The 20,043-nt window shown below is 36.5% G+C and overlaps 1 protein-coding gene across 2 annotated transcripts in view; it reads right to left on the reverse strand.

Moving 5' to 3' along the window:
- CUNH8orf34 (chromosome unknown C8orf34 homolog) overlaps nucleotides 1–20,043 on the reverse strand; it is a 478,679-nt gene that overhangs the window by 264,304 nt on the left and 194,332 nt on the right. For both annotated transcript variants that reach the window (XM_023727760.1, XM_023727758.1), the window contains one exon: nucleotides 1,513–1,679. In XM_023727760.1, coding sequence (XP_023583528.1) covers nucleotides 1,513–1,679 — 167 coding nt within the window. The remainder of the gene's footprint in view (nucleotides 1–1,512; nucleotides 1,680–20,043) is intronic.

The raw sequence follows: 20,043 nt of genomic DNA on the forward strand, positions 1-20,043 counted from the left end.
CTGAGCTGACATTTACTTGTTCTTTAGGACTCACCTGAGAATCTACTGCTCTAGGGAGCATCCCCTGATCACCTATTCCTGCATTAGGTGTCATCCCTATAAACACTGTGGGCTGAATCCAATCAGCACACATAGCAAACACTATTAGAGTGATGTATGTACATTTTTATCTGAAACACTAGAAAGTAAAATCCTGCAAACAGAGACCATGGTCATTATTGTTATTATTGTTTGTATGTTCCCAGGATCTAGCACAGTACCTATCACACAGTAAGTGCTCAGTAAGTGTCTGTGGACTGCACATTGAATGTGCCACATCTGGCACATCTTCCACATTCATGATTTGCAGATGGGGAGAATAGAGCCCTTAAAAAATTTAATAGTTACCAACACACTTAATAGTTACAAAACAACAACAGCATATAGTGAAAATGTCATAGTACAATCTCCTTAACATAGGAATGAATGCAGTTATCATGCCCTAGAAAATAACCTGCCATCACTGACCAGATAACACCTTTGTAGGCCTGTGCATTGAGAGATATACCATTTATTATAATGACAGAATTTTGCTGCCATTAACCCTTAAAACCAAGGAATTTGGTTGAGAGGGAAAGAAAAAGTATATTTAGAAAATGTCTTCATTTTTCTGGCACTCTACAAGTTAAACCTATTGAACTTTTCAAATGATTACATGATTTTCTTTCAATTAAAACACAATATATTGTTACAAATTATTTGAAAGCTGTTCTAGTTATTTATAATAGAATAACTGATTTCAATTTAAAAACACACTGTGTTATATGTAGATCACTCTCTTGGAAATAAAATGCATTTCCTTCATTTATGAAAATGGTTCCAAGGGGAACTTCAATTAATAACTTTACTATGAAGACATTGCTGATAAACCAAAAAATACACTTACTTCATTAAAAGACATAAAAGGATTTTCTGCATATACAACATAACAAGGTTTTTATGAAAGTAATGGCCTGTAAAAACTTTGAAATCTCTGCAAACTTTACTGTCATTTATGGAAGACATGAAACATTAAGTTACTATCTATCCCTTCAAACTGTGTTCACTTTTCTGAAGCATCATTGAAATAACAGGAGGCATATCTTGGGATGAGGGCTGAATAAGTACTTTGGACACATTTTATAAACAATAGATGTGATCACGGCAATTATAATCAGAGAATAAAGGAGACAGGCTTGAATTTTTATCACAGTTGCAAACAGATAAATCTTGATTCAGTAATCAGAATGTAAAGTGCTGCATATACAAAGCACAAAACACAGTCTAATAAATACTTCACATGCTTAGATTATTTGAAACTGAACTTAGTTCTTACATGAACTTCATGAAGGTCTAATGGAAATAAAGTATGTCTTAAACGTTTTCTTCCCTCTAAGATGCAACTATTCAAAACTTTTTTGAAATCTCTTAATCACTACACATTGTTACAATACCAGAGAAGAAAAAAAAGAAACTATTAATTTTTAAAATTACCCAGCAATTCCATTGCATCATCTTCATTGTCAATATCTTCTTCTGTTACAGATGGGGTAGGGCTGTGGAGAGATTCAAAAGAATCTTGCGAGAGCATTGCTGCTAGAAGTTTCTTGTGTTGTTGTTGCTGTTGCTTTAATCCCTTGGTCTTTGGTTCCATCTTTAAACTGTAGAAATATTTAGATGTTAATTTTCAATGGAGATGAGATTACGAATGAGCTGTACTAAGTAAAATCTATAAACTAATGTTTTTACATTGTTATTCTGCTATGCAAATTTACAGTCATATTAAGAAAATCTTCCCCATAGATACCGGAAATACACAACCTGTCCTCTTTCTTAGACTTGTGTTGGTCCCTCTCTAACAATTTCCAAGTGGATGTGGGTGAGGAATATGGCAAACAGGAAAACTGCTGCCCCATAAGAGGTTAAACAATCAGCTTCTAACCTAATTCAAAAACAAAAGCATGTCATGAATAAGACATGCAAGGGGATAAATATTTTAACATACTACTCTAAGATAAAAAAAACAACAACTTTAATTTCTACAGTTGAAATAAATTTTCTCACTAGTCCTATTCATGCTGCCAAGATCAGGAGATAGGTTGGGATAGAAGAAAAAACGGAAACAGAAATGTCCATGGAAAAACTCTCAGTTTCTTCCAGTCTAAAGGAGTCTTAGTAAATTTGGGAAAAAAATGTTGTTGTTGTTGCTTTTATACACCTAGGCTCCCCTGGGTAAATGCTCAGTCTCTCATGGTTCTCTTCCAGCACTTTCTGAGATGGTGTCGAACTAAAGAGGACAATGTATAAATGGCAATAAAACACAGTTTTAAAAATTCTCCCAAAGTTTTTCTCTTCTTCATAACCCAATTTCTTGCTACATTATTTCCCAAAGGAAGGAGATGGAAAATGTCACTAGAAGAAGGAGGAAGTGATGATAGAAAGGAAGTCCCACCCAGACAGGAAGGGGAAATAAAATATAGCTCTTTTTGTACTCAGAATGTAGGCCCAGAAGAGAAGACAAATGGCGAAGGAAGGAGGTTACACGTAGTGTCCTTACCTCCATCAGGACAAAACCTATAGGTGGCTCAGAAAGAAGCCACCAAATAAACTTCAGGACACAAATCAGAAGATTTCAAGCTCCCTTAATAAAGGTACCATGACACCTAAGAGGAGGTTGGAAATGTCAAAGTGGCAGGATAAGACATCAGTGACAAAATCAGCCAGTATCACCTCATTACTTCACTAGTTCACCTCATAGTTAAAGTGGATATGATAGAGATTATCAGGGAAAACAAAAACAGATTTTTTTTAGAATAATGCTAGCCGATACAGTTTGAAGGAATGGTAGATTTAGAAAATCATCACTTTGCAGCCACCAACGTAGTACACCCATTCCTCACTTATTGACATGGTTAAGTTTCAAAGACTAGGTCATTATGCAAAAATTGGCCTTATGTGAAAATGGAGGACATCCATATCAGATCACAAAGTGGAGGATGACTACATCATTACATAACTGCCAGATTACATCATGACATAAGGCAAGGAGCTGAGGGAGCCACCAGAAGGGAAAGAGGGGAAAATAACCCCAGGGAAGAGAAGGGAGTGGGGAAGGCTTATGTGTTCCTTTGCAGTGTCCTTCTGCAGCACGGTGGGGAGTCTCTCGGTCACAGAGCTCTAAAGGAAAGATGCAGCTGGGGGTCCTTATAACTACAAGGTTTTCTCTTACCTATAGCTAGTAGATGTTAGGTGTACTTTTGAGGGGTATGTAAAGCAGACAGGCTCTAAGTAGCTAAAAACTGCTTATCTGGACCTTTTTTTAAACAACTGAATGTGTACAAATTTGAGTTTGACACTGGTAGGTTTTCTTTGGGCTAATAGGCATCAGCTTGCTATGAAGAAGTAAAGAACTTGGGGCCAATACACAGAGGACATTTCTAGCTCATTTATGTAACGCTGGGTCATACGGTCATTGTTTGGTTTTATAAGGAACTGCCAAAATACTTTCCAGAGTAGCTGTAACGTTTTACATTCCGAGCAACAATGTATAAGAGATCAAGGTGGAGCTAAGATAGTGGAATAGTCAGACACTTCATGTCTGACTGTTCCTCTTCAAACAAAGAGTAGAAAAACCAAGTGAATTAGATACACATGACAATCTAGGAGCCTTAGTCATCAAAGACAAAGCTGAAGAATCAGACTGAGTGACAGGCAAAAAGAGAGAGAATTAAAAAACAGTAGAAAGAGGGAATTACGAATCGTGAGATTGCCAGTGTCCTCCTGGCTGAATCTGCACAGTGCACACAGGCTGAGGCAAGCAGCAACGTCCCCAGATGAAACCAGCCCCATGTGGTGCAGCCAAGCAACAGTGAATCTGCACATACCTCCAGAACCAAACGTGAGCAACACCAGACCTGTCAAAGTTAAAGGCAAGCTCCCAACCCACCGTGTGCACTGCCACCATAACTCTTCCCTCCACCAGAGTTCCAGAGCCAAGGAACACTCTCTTCCCCTCACCCATCCCCCTCCTCACTCCCCGAAATCAGTCCCGCAGCATTCCACAATGCCACGCCCCCTAAGCTGGGAACTCAAGGCTGGGTCTGGAGTCACCCGCTCCTTCACCCAGCCACTGGCATAGGGGGTCTAAGGACTTGCAGTGCCCTTCAACCCTGCCCTACTGCCTTGCAGGCTGATCCAACACTGTATCCCCTCATTAGGACAAAACAGACAAGGCATCCACCTGAAATCCATTTTCATCTACAGCAGCCAAGTGGGAGCTGCAGATTTGTGACATTCGACACTCTCTGACCCCCTAAAAAGGGGCCTCACCTATCCACACCGGGGGACTGAGGGCCAGCAGTACCACCCACTCCATCTAACTTCCCATGACAGGGGCCTGAGAATTAGTGGTGCCTCCTAATCCCTCCAGCCAATGGCAGCAGATGCCCAAAGACCGGCTGCCATATCACCCCAACTATGAGCTCTAATGGACAGGGATATGCTCTCTATCTGGGCACCCCAACACAGCCAACAGCCCCCTACTTTGTCCCACATATTGCCCCCCACTGCAACCAGAGACCTGTGCCTGCTCCAACCATCCCTACACTGCCCTGCTGCCTAGGACTGTAGGTGAGTCTCCCTACCACACACCTGGTGACCAATGACCTGGGCAACTGCCCCCCAGACAACTGCACCACCACAAAAACAGTAAACAGACTCCCAAGCTCACACACCTACTAGCTACTATGACCACCGGGAGACAGGAGGTGAGAGTTTCAATGAAGCCAATGACCAGAGTAACACACAGGCCCAGCCTACTTGGGCATATCAAAACAAAACAAAAATACAGGACACAGTTAAAAACACAATAAATAAACATAATAACTTATTGATGCCTCAGAGGCAACAGTCAGTATCAAATCACATAAAGAAGCAGGACAACATGGGTCCAGCAAGCAACCAAAAAAAAAAAGAACCAGAAAACCTTCCAGAGGAAGATGAAGCAATGGAACTACCTGAGAAAGAATTCAAAAGACTAATACACACAGCTCTCCAAGAGATCAGGAAGGAGATCAGGCAAAACACAGACCAAACCAAGCAACACACAGACAAAGCAATAGAAGAATTTAGGAAAACAATACAAGAATAAAATGACAGAATAAACAGGCTGCTAGAAACCATACAGAAACAACAACTAGAAATCCAAAAGATCAACAATAAAATTTCAGAATTAGACAACTCAATAGATGGTCAGAGCAGCAGAACTGAGGCAATGGAAATCAGAATTAGTGAGACTGAAGATAAATCCCTAGACACCAATATGTTTGAGGAAAAATCAGAAAAAAGAATGAAAAGAAAATGAAGGAAGCCTAAGAATTACATGGGACACTATCAAGAGGAAAAACCTACAAGTGATCAGAGTACCAGAACAGTGGGGGATAATGGAAAACACAGACAGAATTTTTGAAGATTTGCTGGCAGAAAACTTCCTTAATATCATGAAAGACTAGAAGATATCTATCCAAGAAATGCAACAAACCCCACACAGGATAGGCCCCCAAAAGATAGTCACCAAGACATATCACCACCAAACTTGCCAAAACCAAAGACAAAGAAAGAATCCTGAGAGTGGCTAGGGATAAAGAAAAAGTCACCTGCAAAGGAGAACCAATAAGACTAAGCTCAGATTACTCTGCAAAAACCATGCAGGCAAGAAGGCAATGACATAACGTATATAAAGCCTTAAAGAAAAAAAAAACTGCCAGCCAAGAATTATATATCCAGCAACACTGTCTCTCAAATATGATGGCGAAATTAGGTCTTTCCAGATAAACAGAAATTAAGTGAATTTGAAAAAACAAGACCAAAATTACAAGAAATATTAAAGGAAGTCCTCCAGTTAGAGAACCAACAATATCAGCAACAATCCAAGATGAGAACATAGGACATATCCACCAGATATCAACCCAGATCGGGAATTCACAGAAACAAATCAAAGCTAAAAGACTAAAAATAGGGAACCAGAGACATCGATATGTAAAAACGATGACAAAATCAAAACAAAAAACAGGGAATAAATGGTGTAGCCACAGAACTTCCATACGGAGAGGAAGTCAAAGCGATATCAAAAAATAAAAGACTAGTTTAAACTTAGAAAAATCAAGGTAAATTTCAAGGTAACCAGAAAGGAAGCTAACAAACCTACCCATCAAAACAAAAAAGAAGAAAAACATAAAGACTCAGTAAACACAAAGCCAACAATAATGAAAGAGATGAAAAGAAAATACATAAACTCAGTACAGAAAATTAAGTGGAACATAGAAACCATTAACACCACAAAAAGAAAACACATCAAAATGACAGCAGTAAACTCATACCTATCAATAATTACACTGAATTTAAATGGCCTAAATGCACCAGTAAAGAGACAGAGGATGGCAGACTGGATTAGAAAACACGATCCACCTATATGCTGTCCACAAGAGACATGCCTTAGACATAAAGACAAAAAAAAAAAAAAAAAAAAACCTCAGAGGTTAAAAAAAATATGTATCAAGCAAACGGTGACCAAAAAAGAGCAGGAGTGGCAATATTAACCTCTCATAAAATAGACTTTAAAGCAAAATCCACCATAAAGGATAAGAAAGGACACTATATAATGGCTAAAGGGATCAATACACCACGGAGACACTATCATATAAAATATATATGCACCCAAGGACAAGGCTCCAAAATACATAAAACAAACTCTAACAGCATTAAAAAGAGAAATAGACAGTTCCACAATAACAGTAGGAGACTGCAACACACCACTTTTGATGAAGGAGAGAACACATAGAAAGAGACTCAAAAAGATACAGAAGATCTAAGTGCCACAATCAACCAACTCGAAATCATAGACATATAGAACACTCCACCCAACAGAAGCAAAGTATTCATTCTTTTCCAATGCACATGGAACATTTTCCAGAATAGGCCACATTCTAGGCCACAATGCAAGTCTCAACAAAATCCAAAACATTGAAATAATAAAAAGCATCTTCTCTAATCATAATGCCATGAAAGCAGAATGAATAACAGAAACAACAAGGAAAAAAAAAAATCAAACACATGGAAACTGAACAACACCTTGCTTAAAAACTACTGGGAAATAGAAGAAATCAAAGACAGAATAAAAAAATTCATAGGATCAAATGAGAATGAAAATACAACTTACCAAAACCTTTCAGACACAGCAAAGGTAGTGCTTAGAGGTCAATTTATAGCAATAAACGCATACATCAAAAAAGAACAAAGGGCCAAAGTCAAAACATTAGCCCTACAACTTGAACAAATAGAAAGAGAGCAGAAAAAGAAGCCCTCAGTCACCAGAAGAAAGGAAATAATAAAGATTAGAGCACAAATATATGAAATAGAGAATAGAAAAACAATTGACAAAATCAACAACACCTTAAGTTTGTTCTTTGAAATGATCAACAAATCGACAAACCACTGGCCAAACTGACCAACGAAAAACAGAAGAGGAAGCAAACAGCCCAAATAAGAAATGAAACAGGTGATATCACAACATACCCAACTGAAATAAAAAGGATCATAACAGAGTACTATGAAAAACTGTACTCCAAAATATTTGAAAACCTGGAGGAAATGGACAAATTTCTAGAAACACACTACCTACCTAAACTAACACAAACTGAGGTAGAAAAACTAAACAGACCCATGACAAAAGAGACTAAAGAAGTAATTTTTAAAAACTCCTAACAAAAAGCAAGTCGTGGCCCAGACAGCTTCACTGGAGAATTCTACCAAACTTTCAGACAAGAGCCAACACCAATACTATTCAAGCTATTTCAAAGCACAGAAAAGGACAGAATAGTTCCGAACTCATTCTATGAAGCCAGCATAACCCTGACAGCAAAGTCAGGCACAAATACCACAAAAAAAAGAAAACTACAGGCCGATATCCCTCATGAACATAGAGCCAAAAATTCTCAACAAAATTTTAGCCAAAAGTATTCAACATCATATCAAAAAAATAAATCATCACAACAAAATGGGATTCATACAAGGTATGCAGGGACAGTTCAACATTAGAAAATAGATCAATATAATTCACCACATAAATAAAACAAAAGAAAAGAACATGATCTTATCAATCGATGAAGAAAAGGCATTTGCCAAAGTCCAACACCCATTCCTGATAAAATTCTCAGCAAAATAGGAATAGAAGGGAAATTCCTTGACATAATAAAAGGCATCTATGCAAAGCCAATGGCCAATATCATTCTAAATGGAGAGAGACTAAAAACATTCCCCCTTGAGAATGGGAACCGGACAACAATGCCCTTTATCACCACTGTTATTCAACATTGTGCTGGAAGTCCTAGCTAGAGCAATAAGACAAGAAAAAGAAATAAAGGGTATCCAAACTGGTAAGGAAGAGGTAAAACTAACCCTATTCGTAGATAATATGATCGTATACACAGAAAATCCCAAAGAATCCACTAGAAAGCTACAGGAACTAATAGAAGATTTCAGCAAAGTAGCAGGACATAAGATTAATATACAAAAATCAGTTGAATTCCTCTACACCAACAAAGAGAACTTTGAAAAGGAAATCAACAAATCAATACCATTTATAACAGGCCCCAAGAAGATCAGCTACTTACGAATAAATCTAACCGGGACGTAAAGGACCTATACAAAGAAAACTACAAAACACTACTGCAAGAAAGCAAAAGAAACCTACATACGTGGAAAAATATACCATGCTCATGGATAGGAAGACTCAATATTGTCAAAATATCAATTCTACCCAAAGCGATCTATAGATACAATACAATCCCGATCCAAATTCCAACAGCATTCTTTCACATAATGGAAAACAAATCACCAACTTTATATGGAAAGGGAAGAGGCCCCGGATAATTAAAGCATGACTGAAGAAGAAGTGGGAGGTCTCATACTACCTGATTTTAGAACCTATTATACAGCCATGGTAGTTGAAACAGCCTGGTACTGGTATAATAAGAGACACATATTCCAGTGTAACAGAGTTGAGAACCCAGATGTAAATCCATCCATCTATGCGCAGCTGATATTGGACAAAGGGTCAAAGTCCATTAAACAGGGAAAAAATGGTCTCTTCAACAAATGTTGCTGGTATAACGGCATGTCCACCTGTAAAAAAAGCAACAAGATCCATACCTCACACCATACACAAAAAATAACTCAAAATGTATCAAAGACCTAAATATAAAATCTAAAATGATAGAGATCATGGAAAAAAAATCGGGACAATGCTAGGGGCCCTAATATATGGCATAAATAGGATACAAACCATAACTAACAATGCACAAACACCAGAAGAGAAACTAGATAACTGGGAGCTCCTAAAAATTAAACACTTATGCTCATCAAAAGCCTCCACCAAAAGAGTAAAAAGAGAACCTACAGAGTGGGAAAGAATTTTTGGCTATGACATATCCGACAGGGGTCTAATGTCTAAAATCTACAAGATACTGCAACACCTCAACAACAAAAAGACAAATAATCCAATTAAAAAATGGGCAAAAGATATGAACAGACACTTCATCAAAGAAGGCATTCAGGCAGCTAACAGACACATGAGAAAATGCTTGAGATCATTAGCCATTAAAACATAAAAACCAAACCCACTATCATCAAGTCAATTACAACTCACAGTGACCCTACAGGATAGAGTAGAACTGCCCCACAGGATTGGATTCAAACTGCTGATCTTTTGGTTTGCAGTTGTAGCTCTTAACCACTGGTCCAAAAGGGCTCCCATTAGCCATTAGAGAAATGCAAATCAAAACTACATTGAGATACCATTTTTGGTGTGATTAATTACCTTTGTGTGTGGCCTTTCTAGCCATGGTCTTGTAACTCCCACCTGGGTGACTGTGTCATAGGGTAACTGAGGCCTACCAAGGGGATTGGTCAGTTTTGCCTTAAAAGAGAGCCAATTCCAGAGCAGAGAGGAGGAGCCCACTACCACCAAGAAAGGAGAGACCAGCAGGAGAGACCCAGCAGCAGAGACCCAGCAGCAGAAGATGGCACGGTGGGCTTCCTGGCCCATGGAGAGAGAAAGTTGGGTGCCTTTGGGCAGAGATTGAGGGCCAGGGAGAGGTGTGCCTGAGAACAGGGCTGGGAAGAGGCTATCCTGATGCAAGAACTGTATCCTGAGGGCAGGTTGTCAGGGACTCTTCCTCCAAACCTGATGCCCCATTCTTCCTCATACTGTCCAGCTTCTCAGATTATTTGGTCAGCATACAGAATGAATAACTATGGCGAAAGGATACAGCCCTGACGCACACCTTTCCTGACTTCAAACCATGCAGTATCCTATTGTTCTGTTCGAATGACTGCTTCCTGCTCTAAGTAATGACTGCTTCCTGGTCTAAGCATAGGTTCCTCATAAGCACAATTAAGTGTTCTGGAAATCCCATTCTTTGTAATGTTATCCATAATTTTTTATGATCCACACAGTTGAATGGCTTTGCATGTTGAATAGCAGAGGTGAAAGCAGGCATTCTTGTCTTGTTCCTGATCTTAGGAGTAAAGCTTTTTCTTCATTATTGAATATTATGCTAGCTGTGTGTTTTTCATAAATATCTTTTATCATGTTGAAGAATTTCCCTTCTATTCCTAGTTTGTTGAGTGTTTTTATAATGAAAGGTGTTGAATTTTGTCAAGTACCTATTCTGCGACAATTGCGATGATAATCTGTTTTGTTTTGTTTTTTCCTCTTTATTCTATTGATGTGGTAGATTTATCTTCATTATTTTGAACCACCCTTACATTCCTGGGTTTAATCCCATTTAGTCATGGTGCGTAATCCTTTTAATCTGATGTCAGATTTAGTGTGTTAGTATTTTGTTGAAGATTTTTGCATATCTATTCATAAGGGATATTGGTCTGTAATTTTCTTTTCTTGTAGTGTTTTTATCTGGCTTTGGTATCAGGGTAATGCTGGACTCATAAAATGAGTTAGGAAATGTTCCCTCCTTCTAGTTTTCGAAAGAATTTGAGAAGGATTGATGTTAATTCTTTAAATGTTTGGTAGAATTCACCAGTCAAGTCAAGTGGTTGTGGGCTTGTCTCTGTTCAATCTCTTTATTTGTTATAGGTCTGTCGAGATCTTCGATTTCTTCTTGAGACAATTTAGGTAATGTGTATGTTTCTAGGAATTTGTCCATTTCATATAAGTTACCTTATGTTGGTATATAGTTGTCTACAGTATTCTCTTATAGTCTGCTTTATTTCTGTATGTATTAATGTCCACACATAACATTTCTGATTTTAGATATCTGTGTTCTCTCTTTTTTCCTTTGTCAGTCTAACAAAAGGTTTGTCAATTTTTATGATCTTCTCAAAAAACCCAATTTTCGGTTTTACTGATTATCACTATTATTATTTTTCTATTCTCTATCTCATTTATCTATGTGCCATCTTTATTATTCCTTTGGCTAGCTTTGGGTTGAGTTTACTCTTCTTTTCTAATTCTTCAAGGTGTAAAGTTAGGGTATTGATTTGAGATCTTCTTTTTTATTTAGGCATTTGCAGCTATAAATTTCCCTCTGAGCACTGCTTTTGCTGCAACCCGTATGTTTTGTTCTGCTGTGCTTTCATTTTCATTTGTCTGTAAGTATTTTTCTAATTTCCTTTGTGATTTCTTCTTTGACCCTTGTTTGCTTAATAATGTATGTTTAACTTCCATTTATTTGTGAATTTTCCAGTTTTCCTTCTATTATTAAGTTTTAATTTCATTCTATTGTGTCCAGAGAAAATACTTTATATGATTTGATTCTTTTAAGATTTACTGACTCTTGTTTTGTGACCTATTCTATGGACTATCCTAGAGAATGATCCATGAGCAATGGAGGAGAATATGCATGCTGCTGCCCTAGTGGTGCAGTGATTAAGAGCTATGGCTGCTAACCAAAAGGTCAGCAGTTCAAATCCACCAGCTGCTCCTTGGAAACCCTACGGGGCAGTTCTACTCTGTCCTATAGGGTTGCTATGAGTTGGAACTGACTCGACAGCAATGGGTTTGGTTTTTGGTTGTCAGGTGGAGTGTTCTATATATGTCTGTTAGATCTAGTGTTATTCCTCTATTTCCTTACTGATCTTCTATCTAGATGTTCTATATACTATTGAAAGTGGTGTATTTAACTATTATTATAGAATTTTCTCCCTTCAATTCTGCAACGTTTGCTTCATATATTTTGGGGTTCTGTTGTGAGGTACATATATATTTATAATCGTTATATTTTGTTGATGACTTGATCCTTTTATGATTATATAATGTTCTTTGTTTCTTGTAGCAAATTTTAACTTAAAGTCTATTTTGTCTGATATTAATATACAGCCAACCAAGCTCTCTTTTAGTTACTATTTGCATGGAATATTTTTTCCATCCTTTCACTTTCAACCTGCCAATAATGCCTTTACAATGGAGAAATCTGGTGGATACCACCTTAGCCAAGTGATCAAACTTAGCATCACTAATAATGGAACAAATTGATATTATGCACCTCTTAATATGATGCGATCAGGAATTACACAATATCACCCATGTAGAATTCTTGCTAAAAATGTTTAATCTGAATTTAATCATCAGGAAATAATCAAACAAACCCAGATTTGGGAAAATTCTTCAAGATAACAGCCTATTGTCTTCAAGAATGTCAATGTAATGAAAGAAATCAAAAGGCAGAAGACTGCTCTCAATAACAGAAAACTAAAGAGATTTGACAACTACACTCCATTTATGATCCTTTTTTTGGACCCTAGATCAAAAAGAAATATACAAATATCTAGAAAAGACATTAATGGGAAAATTACAGAATTTTGAAGATGGACTCTATGCAACATTGTTAAATGTGTTGGTATCATGATATTATGGTTATGTAAGAAAATGTCCCTGTTCTTAGATAATACATGCTAAAGAATTAAGGAATAATATGTAATAATATCTGTAACTTATTTTCAGATAATGAAGCAAAAAAAAGATAGATAACAGATGATAGATAAAGCAAAGATGGAAAAATGTTAACAATTGGAGAATATAGGTAGAGGGATTGGGGATATTCATATTATTCCCCTTAAATATTCTGTGGTTTGAAACTTATGAAAAAGAATAGCAGTTAATATTTCCATTTAGTCTTAATACACTCTAGAGATCCATCATGGCAAAGGATAGGGCAGAGTTTCATTCCATTGTACATGGGGTTACTAGAAGTCAGAACTGACTCAATGTCACCTAACAACACAACAACAACAGAAATCCATTAAGTGAGTAACTTCTAAGCCAGGATCCATTTGAAAAGAGACAGTTTCAGATGGCTAAGACTTCCCACTGGGCCCAGGATCTGCCTTTCCAGGTGGAGGCTTCCACTGAGCCTACATTCTCAAGCATCTACTCTCTTCCTCTTGAACCCACTCTCCCAAGTTCCTGATCTAGCTCCTTTTTGTTTCATACTGTTTCTGAACACAGGTTGGTAAATATTAGTGTTACCTGACCCCATGTGCTCTTTTTTTGTGGAAAATTGGATGATTTCTATCCTGGACTCTCTCCTATGCCCATTCTCTTGATGTTAATTAGAAATAAAAGAATTCAGTTTGCTTTAAGGCCCTGGGAGGTAAACAGATCATAAAAATGTTCATTCTCAGTTGCTGCATTTTGATTTATGTAAGATGTCTGGCTGTTACTTTTTTTTAACATGTCTAAATGTGATGTTTTTTATCAATTAATTTAGCAGACATTTATTAAGTGCTTACTATATACTAGGTGTTGTGGACACTGAACTGCAGGAAAAAAAGACATATTTCTTGCCATGGTCCTCATGTTAAAGCAAGTGCTTTGAATTCAGGATTTTTTTTTTTTCATGTTTGTCTCACCCAGTATCAAGCACATTACCTTATATTCATGCTAAAGAAATATTTATTCAACAAATGCATTTCTTTCAAAACTTCATTTTTTTTTCCACAAACACAACTAAATAAAATAAGAAACAATCTAAGTAGAGGTAAAAATCTGTCAGAGAGATAGGAAAATAAGAAGATTGGTAATGAAATAGAAAAAGAAAAAAAAAAAGATACAAATGTGGAAGATGCAGAAGAAATGTTAGATAATAAACTCATGACTCCTCTTCATCAGCCAGCAATAACCAAGACCATTCATGAGGGTTGAATCAAATATTTTCTTTAATCTCATTAAAGTACATGGTTTTGTTATCAAGACATAGGGCAGGGCTAGATCTAGACAATGATTAAGTCCAAAATTCTGCCTGTCTAACAGACATGAGCCCATGGAGGATGGGTACTGTGTTCCATAAAATAATTATTTGAATTAGGATATGTATTTCCTAAATAAAAAAAATAAATGAAATCCTACATAAAGGAAAAAGAACAAATTCTGAACATGTCAAAATGCTCCCATCAACTTTCAGAAATAAATATTTGGTTAAGTTATATATATTTTTTTGGCTTCGAAGAGAAATTTCTCAGTCATAAGGTACAATTTTTGCACGTTTTAGATATTTTTAAGGCTTCTGTTCTTTGATTCTTTTGGCAAATTCATTTGGTCAATCAACATGCTTTATGTTTAAACTATACATATTAGAACATTCCTGAATTATTAAGCTTGATTTCGTCTCTGCTATATGTTTTCTAACATGTTCACAATAGCCAAAATCAGACAATATTAGGGTTATTTATTTGTTCTTGGACTCTTATTGTAAAAATCGTAACCCCATCCATTTTCTTCATTTTGAGTCTTGTTCTTTTCCATCAAAGCACCTATCACTATTTGATGTATGGCATATGTTTGTACATTCACTTGTATATTGTCTATCTCTGGCTGCCACTAGAGTGCAAGCTCTATGAGGAAGAAGTGTATGTCCAAACATGGTTTACCGATGTATTAGAAACAATAACTAGTTTTAATGAAAAGGAAAACTTCTTAAAGGGAAGTTAATTTAGCTTTTATTTTAAAATTTAATTTATATTTTTAATTTTAAGCTTTTCTACTTATTTTATGGCTAATTTGTAATCTAGTAACAATATTCACTTAACAAATAAAGCCAATCCACCAAATTTATAAAATTTGTGGATATTATTCTTATTTTAATAAGGTGGCTCAGCTTTAGAGGAGCTTCATTAGGACTGCAGGGTTTGATAAGCTTATTTACAAATTCACATTACAACCTAGCAAGTAATTTTAGGAAATACATTACCCAGCTATTGCAAAGTCTAATTTAAAAAAGATTATATATATTTATTAAACTTAATTTTTGTTTATATTTATATTGTAAATCTGTATGATTATTTTCAATAATTTTAAATGTGCAATGAAAGTATATGCTTTCCCTCTTAATGACTAGGCAAGCCATAGCAGTTGATGCCAATCAATAGTATTTGATAATCATGGGAGACCTTTAATCATTCCCCAACACATTCACCTCTTTCTTTATGTTCCCCCTTCCTTTCCTTGCACAAATTATTTCATTTTATTTCTTAAACTCTCTTGATTTACAACCTATTTGAGAATCTGATGAAAGATGTGGCAGAAAAATGCAGAAAAATCTCCATATTCACATACACACAACAATTTGCACAAATTTCAAGAGATGTAAACAGCTCTTGAAGTCCACTCAGGGATCATCTAGGTGCCATGAACCCCATGTTAATAGATATTCCTTTATTCCACTGATTTCTCCATATTCCCCTCATTATGGGTTTTATTTTAACCACAGTTTAAGCCTTCAGGTGATGGCTATATGTACCAAAGTTGTTGACCCTCTTCTTACAGTGCTGTACTTGAAGAACCTAAGGAAAAATTTTAGGTAAAGCATATCACTAAAAAAATGTTTCAGGAAAAAAATTGCAGGTTTCTACCATAAAACTCTCAAGGTTTATATGCTATCTATTTAATTTAATCTAATGGCAAAAATACAGGCTATCATACATGTATTATTCTGCATGAAAGGGAATATTAGGCTATGTACCTAAGATCGGATAAAGACAGACTATAAATTACTATAAACAATTCTTCCTTAAATGAGCTTTATTTAACAGGTATCTTCTGACAGCCTAGAAGTCAGGTCTGGTTAAAGACTGAGGCTTAGGTAGATGCATCATAATGACCTCCAACAACAAAGACTCGAGAAAGTAACTAAAACAGACACAAATAATGACCTCTGATCCCAGAACATCATCAAATGGAGAGCTGAAAAAACAAACTAAGCACCAATTGGAAAAAGAGGCAGAATAAGGCCAGGGGGAGAACAGAGATTAGCAGATTGACAATGCCATGTCAGCTAGCACGGCAAAGTGTTGCCATCTGGGGATGGCATCAAGCAACAATCTGGAGTGAGAAACCCAGGAAAGCAACCTCAAGGAGAACACACTGGTAGAAGAGATTCTGTGCAAACAAGTCCAGAAAGAAGCAAAGAGAGGGAATGCATGATCCCTCAAGAGCTATGAAAGGATCCTCATCACTCGACTCCTGGCACCTCACATTGAGAAAAGGACCTGTCTGTACACCACCAAGCAATCCTTTAAGAGAAGTCATATGAGCCCAATGACATAGGACCCCAGTGTGTGTGAGACCCACCATACTCACCAAAAAAACAAAAAACCAAACCCATTGCCACTGAGTCGATTCTGACTCATAGCGACCGTATGGGACAGAGTAGAACTTCCCCATAAGATTTCCAAGGAGTCTGGTGGATTTGAACTGCCGACCTTTTGGTTAGCAGCTGAGCTCTTAACCACTGTGCAACCTGGGACCCTCCATACCCACCAGCGAGAAGAAAACATACCTAGTCAAATGACAGTACCAAACCTATACACAGACCAATCAACTGGCAGCAATATAATCATACATAGACCAATACCACAAAAGATCAATTAAAACAATACATAGGATGGTAGACAATATAAAGAGACAGGGAAAAAGCTAAGCTCCATATATATCAAAACAAAAGAAAAACAATAAAAAAGGCAAAAAAACATAGAATCAATAAAAAATATATAAATAAAATAGAACCTTAATGCCTTGAAGACAGCAGTCAATTACAAATAATATGAAGAAACAGGATACAATGGCTCAGGCAAATGTGCAAAATAAAGGGATGGAATACCTTTCTGAGAAGAACTGATAATAGATCTATTTACCTGACAAGATATTCAAAAAACTACTATTTAGGGTCCTGAAAGAGACAAAAAAAACAAAAAATTATACAAGAATTTAAGAAAACAATACAAGAAAAAATGGCAAACTAAATGGACAATTAGAAAGCATATAAAAACAATAACTCAAAATCCAGTAGATTAACAATAAAATATCAGAAATAAACAACTCTATGAATAGACACAGAAGTAGAACTGAATCAATGGAAGAAAGAATCAGTGAAATACAGCACAAGACCCTTGATACTAATTTGTTTGAAAAATACTCAGAAAAAAGAATGAAAAAAGCCTAAGAGTTATGTGGGACACCATCAAGAGGAATAATATATGAGTAATAGGAATTCCAGAAGAGGAAGAAAAAAAAGTACAGAGAGAATTTTTGAAAATATATTTGCAGAAAACTTACCAAATATCATGAAGGACAAGAAAGTTTCCATCCAAGAGGATTAATGAGCCCCATACAGGGCAGACGCCAAAAGAAATTCACCGAGACATACCATAATCAAAGTTTCCAAAACCAGTAATGAAGTCACTCCTGAGGTTCACCCTTCAGCCAAAGAATAGACAGGCCCATAAAACAAAATGAGACTAAAGGGGCACACCAGCCCAGAGGCAAGGACTAGAAGGCAGGAGGGGACAGGAAAGTTGGTAATAGGAACTCAAGGTCAAGAAGGGATAGTGTTGACATGTTGAGGAGTTGTTAACCAATGTCATAAAACAATATCTGTACTAACTGTTTAATGAGAAACTAGTTTACTCTGTAAACCTTCATCTAACGTACAATTAAAAAAAAAAGTTTCCAAAACCAAAGACAAAGAAAGAATTCTGAGAGTAGATCGTGAAAAGTGAAATATTGCTTACAAAGGAGCACCAGTAAGACTAAGCGCTAATTTCTTGTCAGAAACCATGCATGCAGGAAGGCAATGGGATGGCATATATAAAATCCTGAAATAAAAGAATTGCCAACAAAGAACCATATACCCAACAAAACTGTCTTTCAGAAACAAGGGGGAAATTAGGATATTCCCAAACAAGCAGAAATTAAGGGAATTTATAACCACCAGATGGGCCCTATAATGAATATTAAAGGAAGGCCTTTGGATAGAAAACCAACGACACCAGACAACAACCTGAGATAAAAACACATGATAGTATCACACAGATACCAAGCCAGGTAAAGATTTCAAAAAGTAAAATAAACCGACAAAACTGATTAAAGGAAACCTGAAATATAACGATGTAAATAACAACAACTTCAAAACAAAAACAGGAATGAATGATGAAGTTATTAACTTCCACATGGAGAGGAGGTCCAGGCAATCTCAAGATATAACAGTTTTAATATTAGGATAATAAATGTAAATTTTAGGGTGACAACAAAGAAAAGTAATAAATCTACTCACCAAAACAAAAAAGAAGAAAATGAGAAAGACTCAGTAAACACAAAAACAACAACAAAGGAAAGGAAAAGAAACTCCGTATACAAAAAGAACTCAACACAGAAAGTAAAGAAGAACAAAGAAACTGTTAATATAACAAAAAAGCTGTAACAAAATGGCAGCAGTAAATCCATACCTATCAATAATCAAACAAAATGTAAATGGATTAAATGCACCAGTCAAGAGGCAGAAAGTGGCATAATGGATAAAAAAACATGACACACCAATATGCTGTCTACAAGAGATACACCTTAGACACAAAATCAAAAAATGGAAAAAAAAACATACCAAGCTAACAGTAATCATAAGAGAGTAGGAGTGACCATATTAATATCTCACAGAAAAGACTTTAAATCAAAAACCATTATAAGAGACAAATAAGGACAATGTATAATGATTAAAGGGTCAATTCACCAAAAAGACACAACACAAATATTTGTGCACCCAATGCCAGAGCTCCAAAATTTATAAAACAAATCCTAACGGATTTGAAGAGAGAAACAGACAGATCCATAGTAATAGTAAGAAATGTTAACACACCACATTCAACAAATGGACAGAATAACTAGAAAGAAAATAGACAAAGATACAGAAGACCTAAATAACACCATCAACCAACTGGACTTCACAGACATATACAGAACACACCACCCAACAACAGAACAATACACATTCTTCTCTAACACACATAGAACATTCTCCATAATAGACCATGTAGTAGACCACAAAGCAAGCCTCAATAAATTTTAAGGGGTTGAAATTATACAAAGCATCTTCTCTGACCATAATGGTATCAGATCAGAAATAAATAACAGGAAGAACAAGGAAAATAAACACAGGGAAACTAAATAACACATTACTAAAAAACTACTGAGTCATACAAGAAGTCAAGTGATATTAAAAAAAAAAAACCTTATAATCAAACAAGAATGAAAACACAACATACCAAAACCTATGGAATGCAGCAAAAGCAGTACTCAGAGGGAAATTTATACAAATAAATGTATACATTAAAAAAATAAGAAAGGTCCGAGTTCCGGCAAAATGGCGCTGTAGGCAGAAGCACCACGCCTTCCCTCCACAGCAAAGATCCAAAAAACTAAGCCAGAGAATACAACAATCCTGAAACCCTAAAACATCAAATGAAGAGATAAAGAACTCAGCCAAGCACCAAGTGGACTGAGAAAACTGACAGAGAACGGAGAGCAAGGAGAGATTCATGCAGAGGTCCCCTACCAGCTAACGCAGCACGGATCCCTCATCTTGGACTCCTAACGGAGACCAGCAAACAGGGGTATGAGAAAGCAGCCTCACGGACTGTCCAGCGGGAGACAAAACAACCAGTAATTTGCGGTGTGTGCTTTCC

Source organism: Trichechus manatus, unplaced genomic scaffold (genome assembly GCF_000243295.1).
Source record: "Trichechus manatus latirostris isolate Lorelei unplaced genomic scaffold, TriManLat1.0 scaffold00018, whole genome shotgun sequence".
Lineage (NCBI taxonomy): Eukaryota > Metazoa > Chordata > Mammalia > Sirenia > Trichechidae > Trichechus > Trichechus manatus.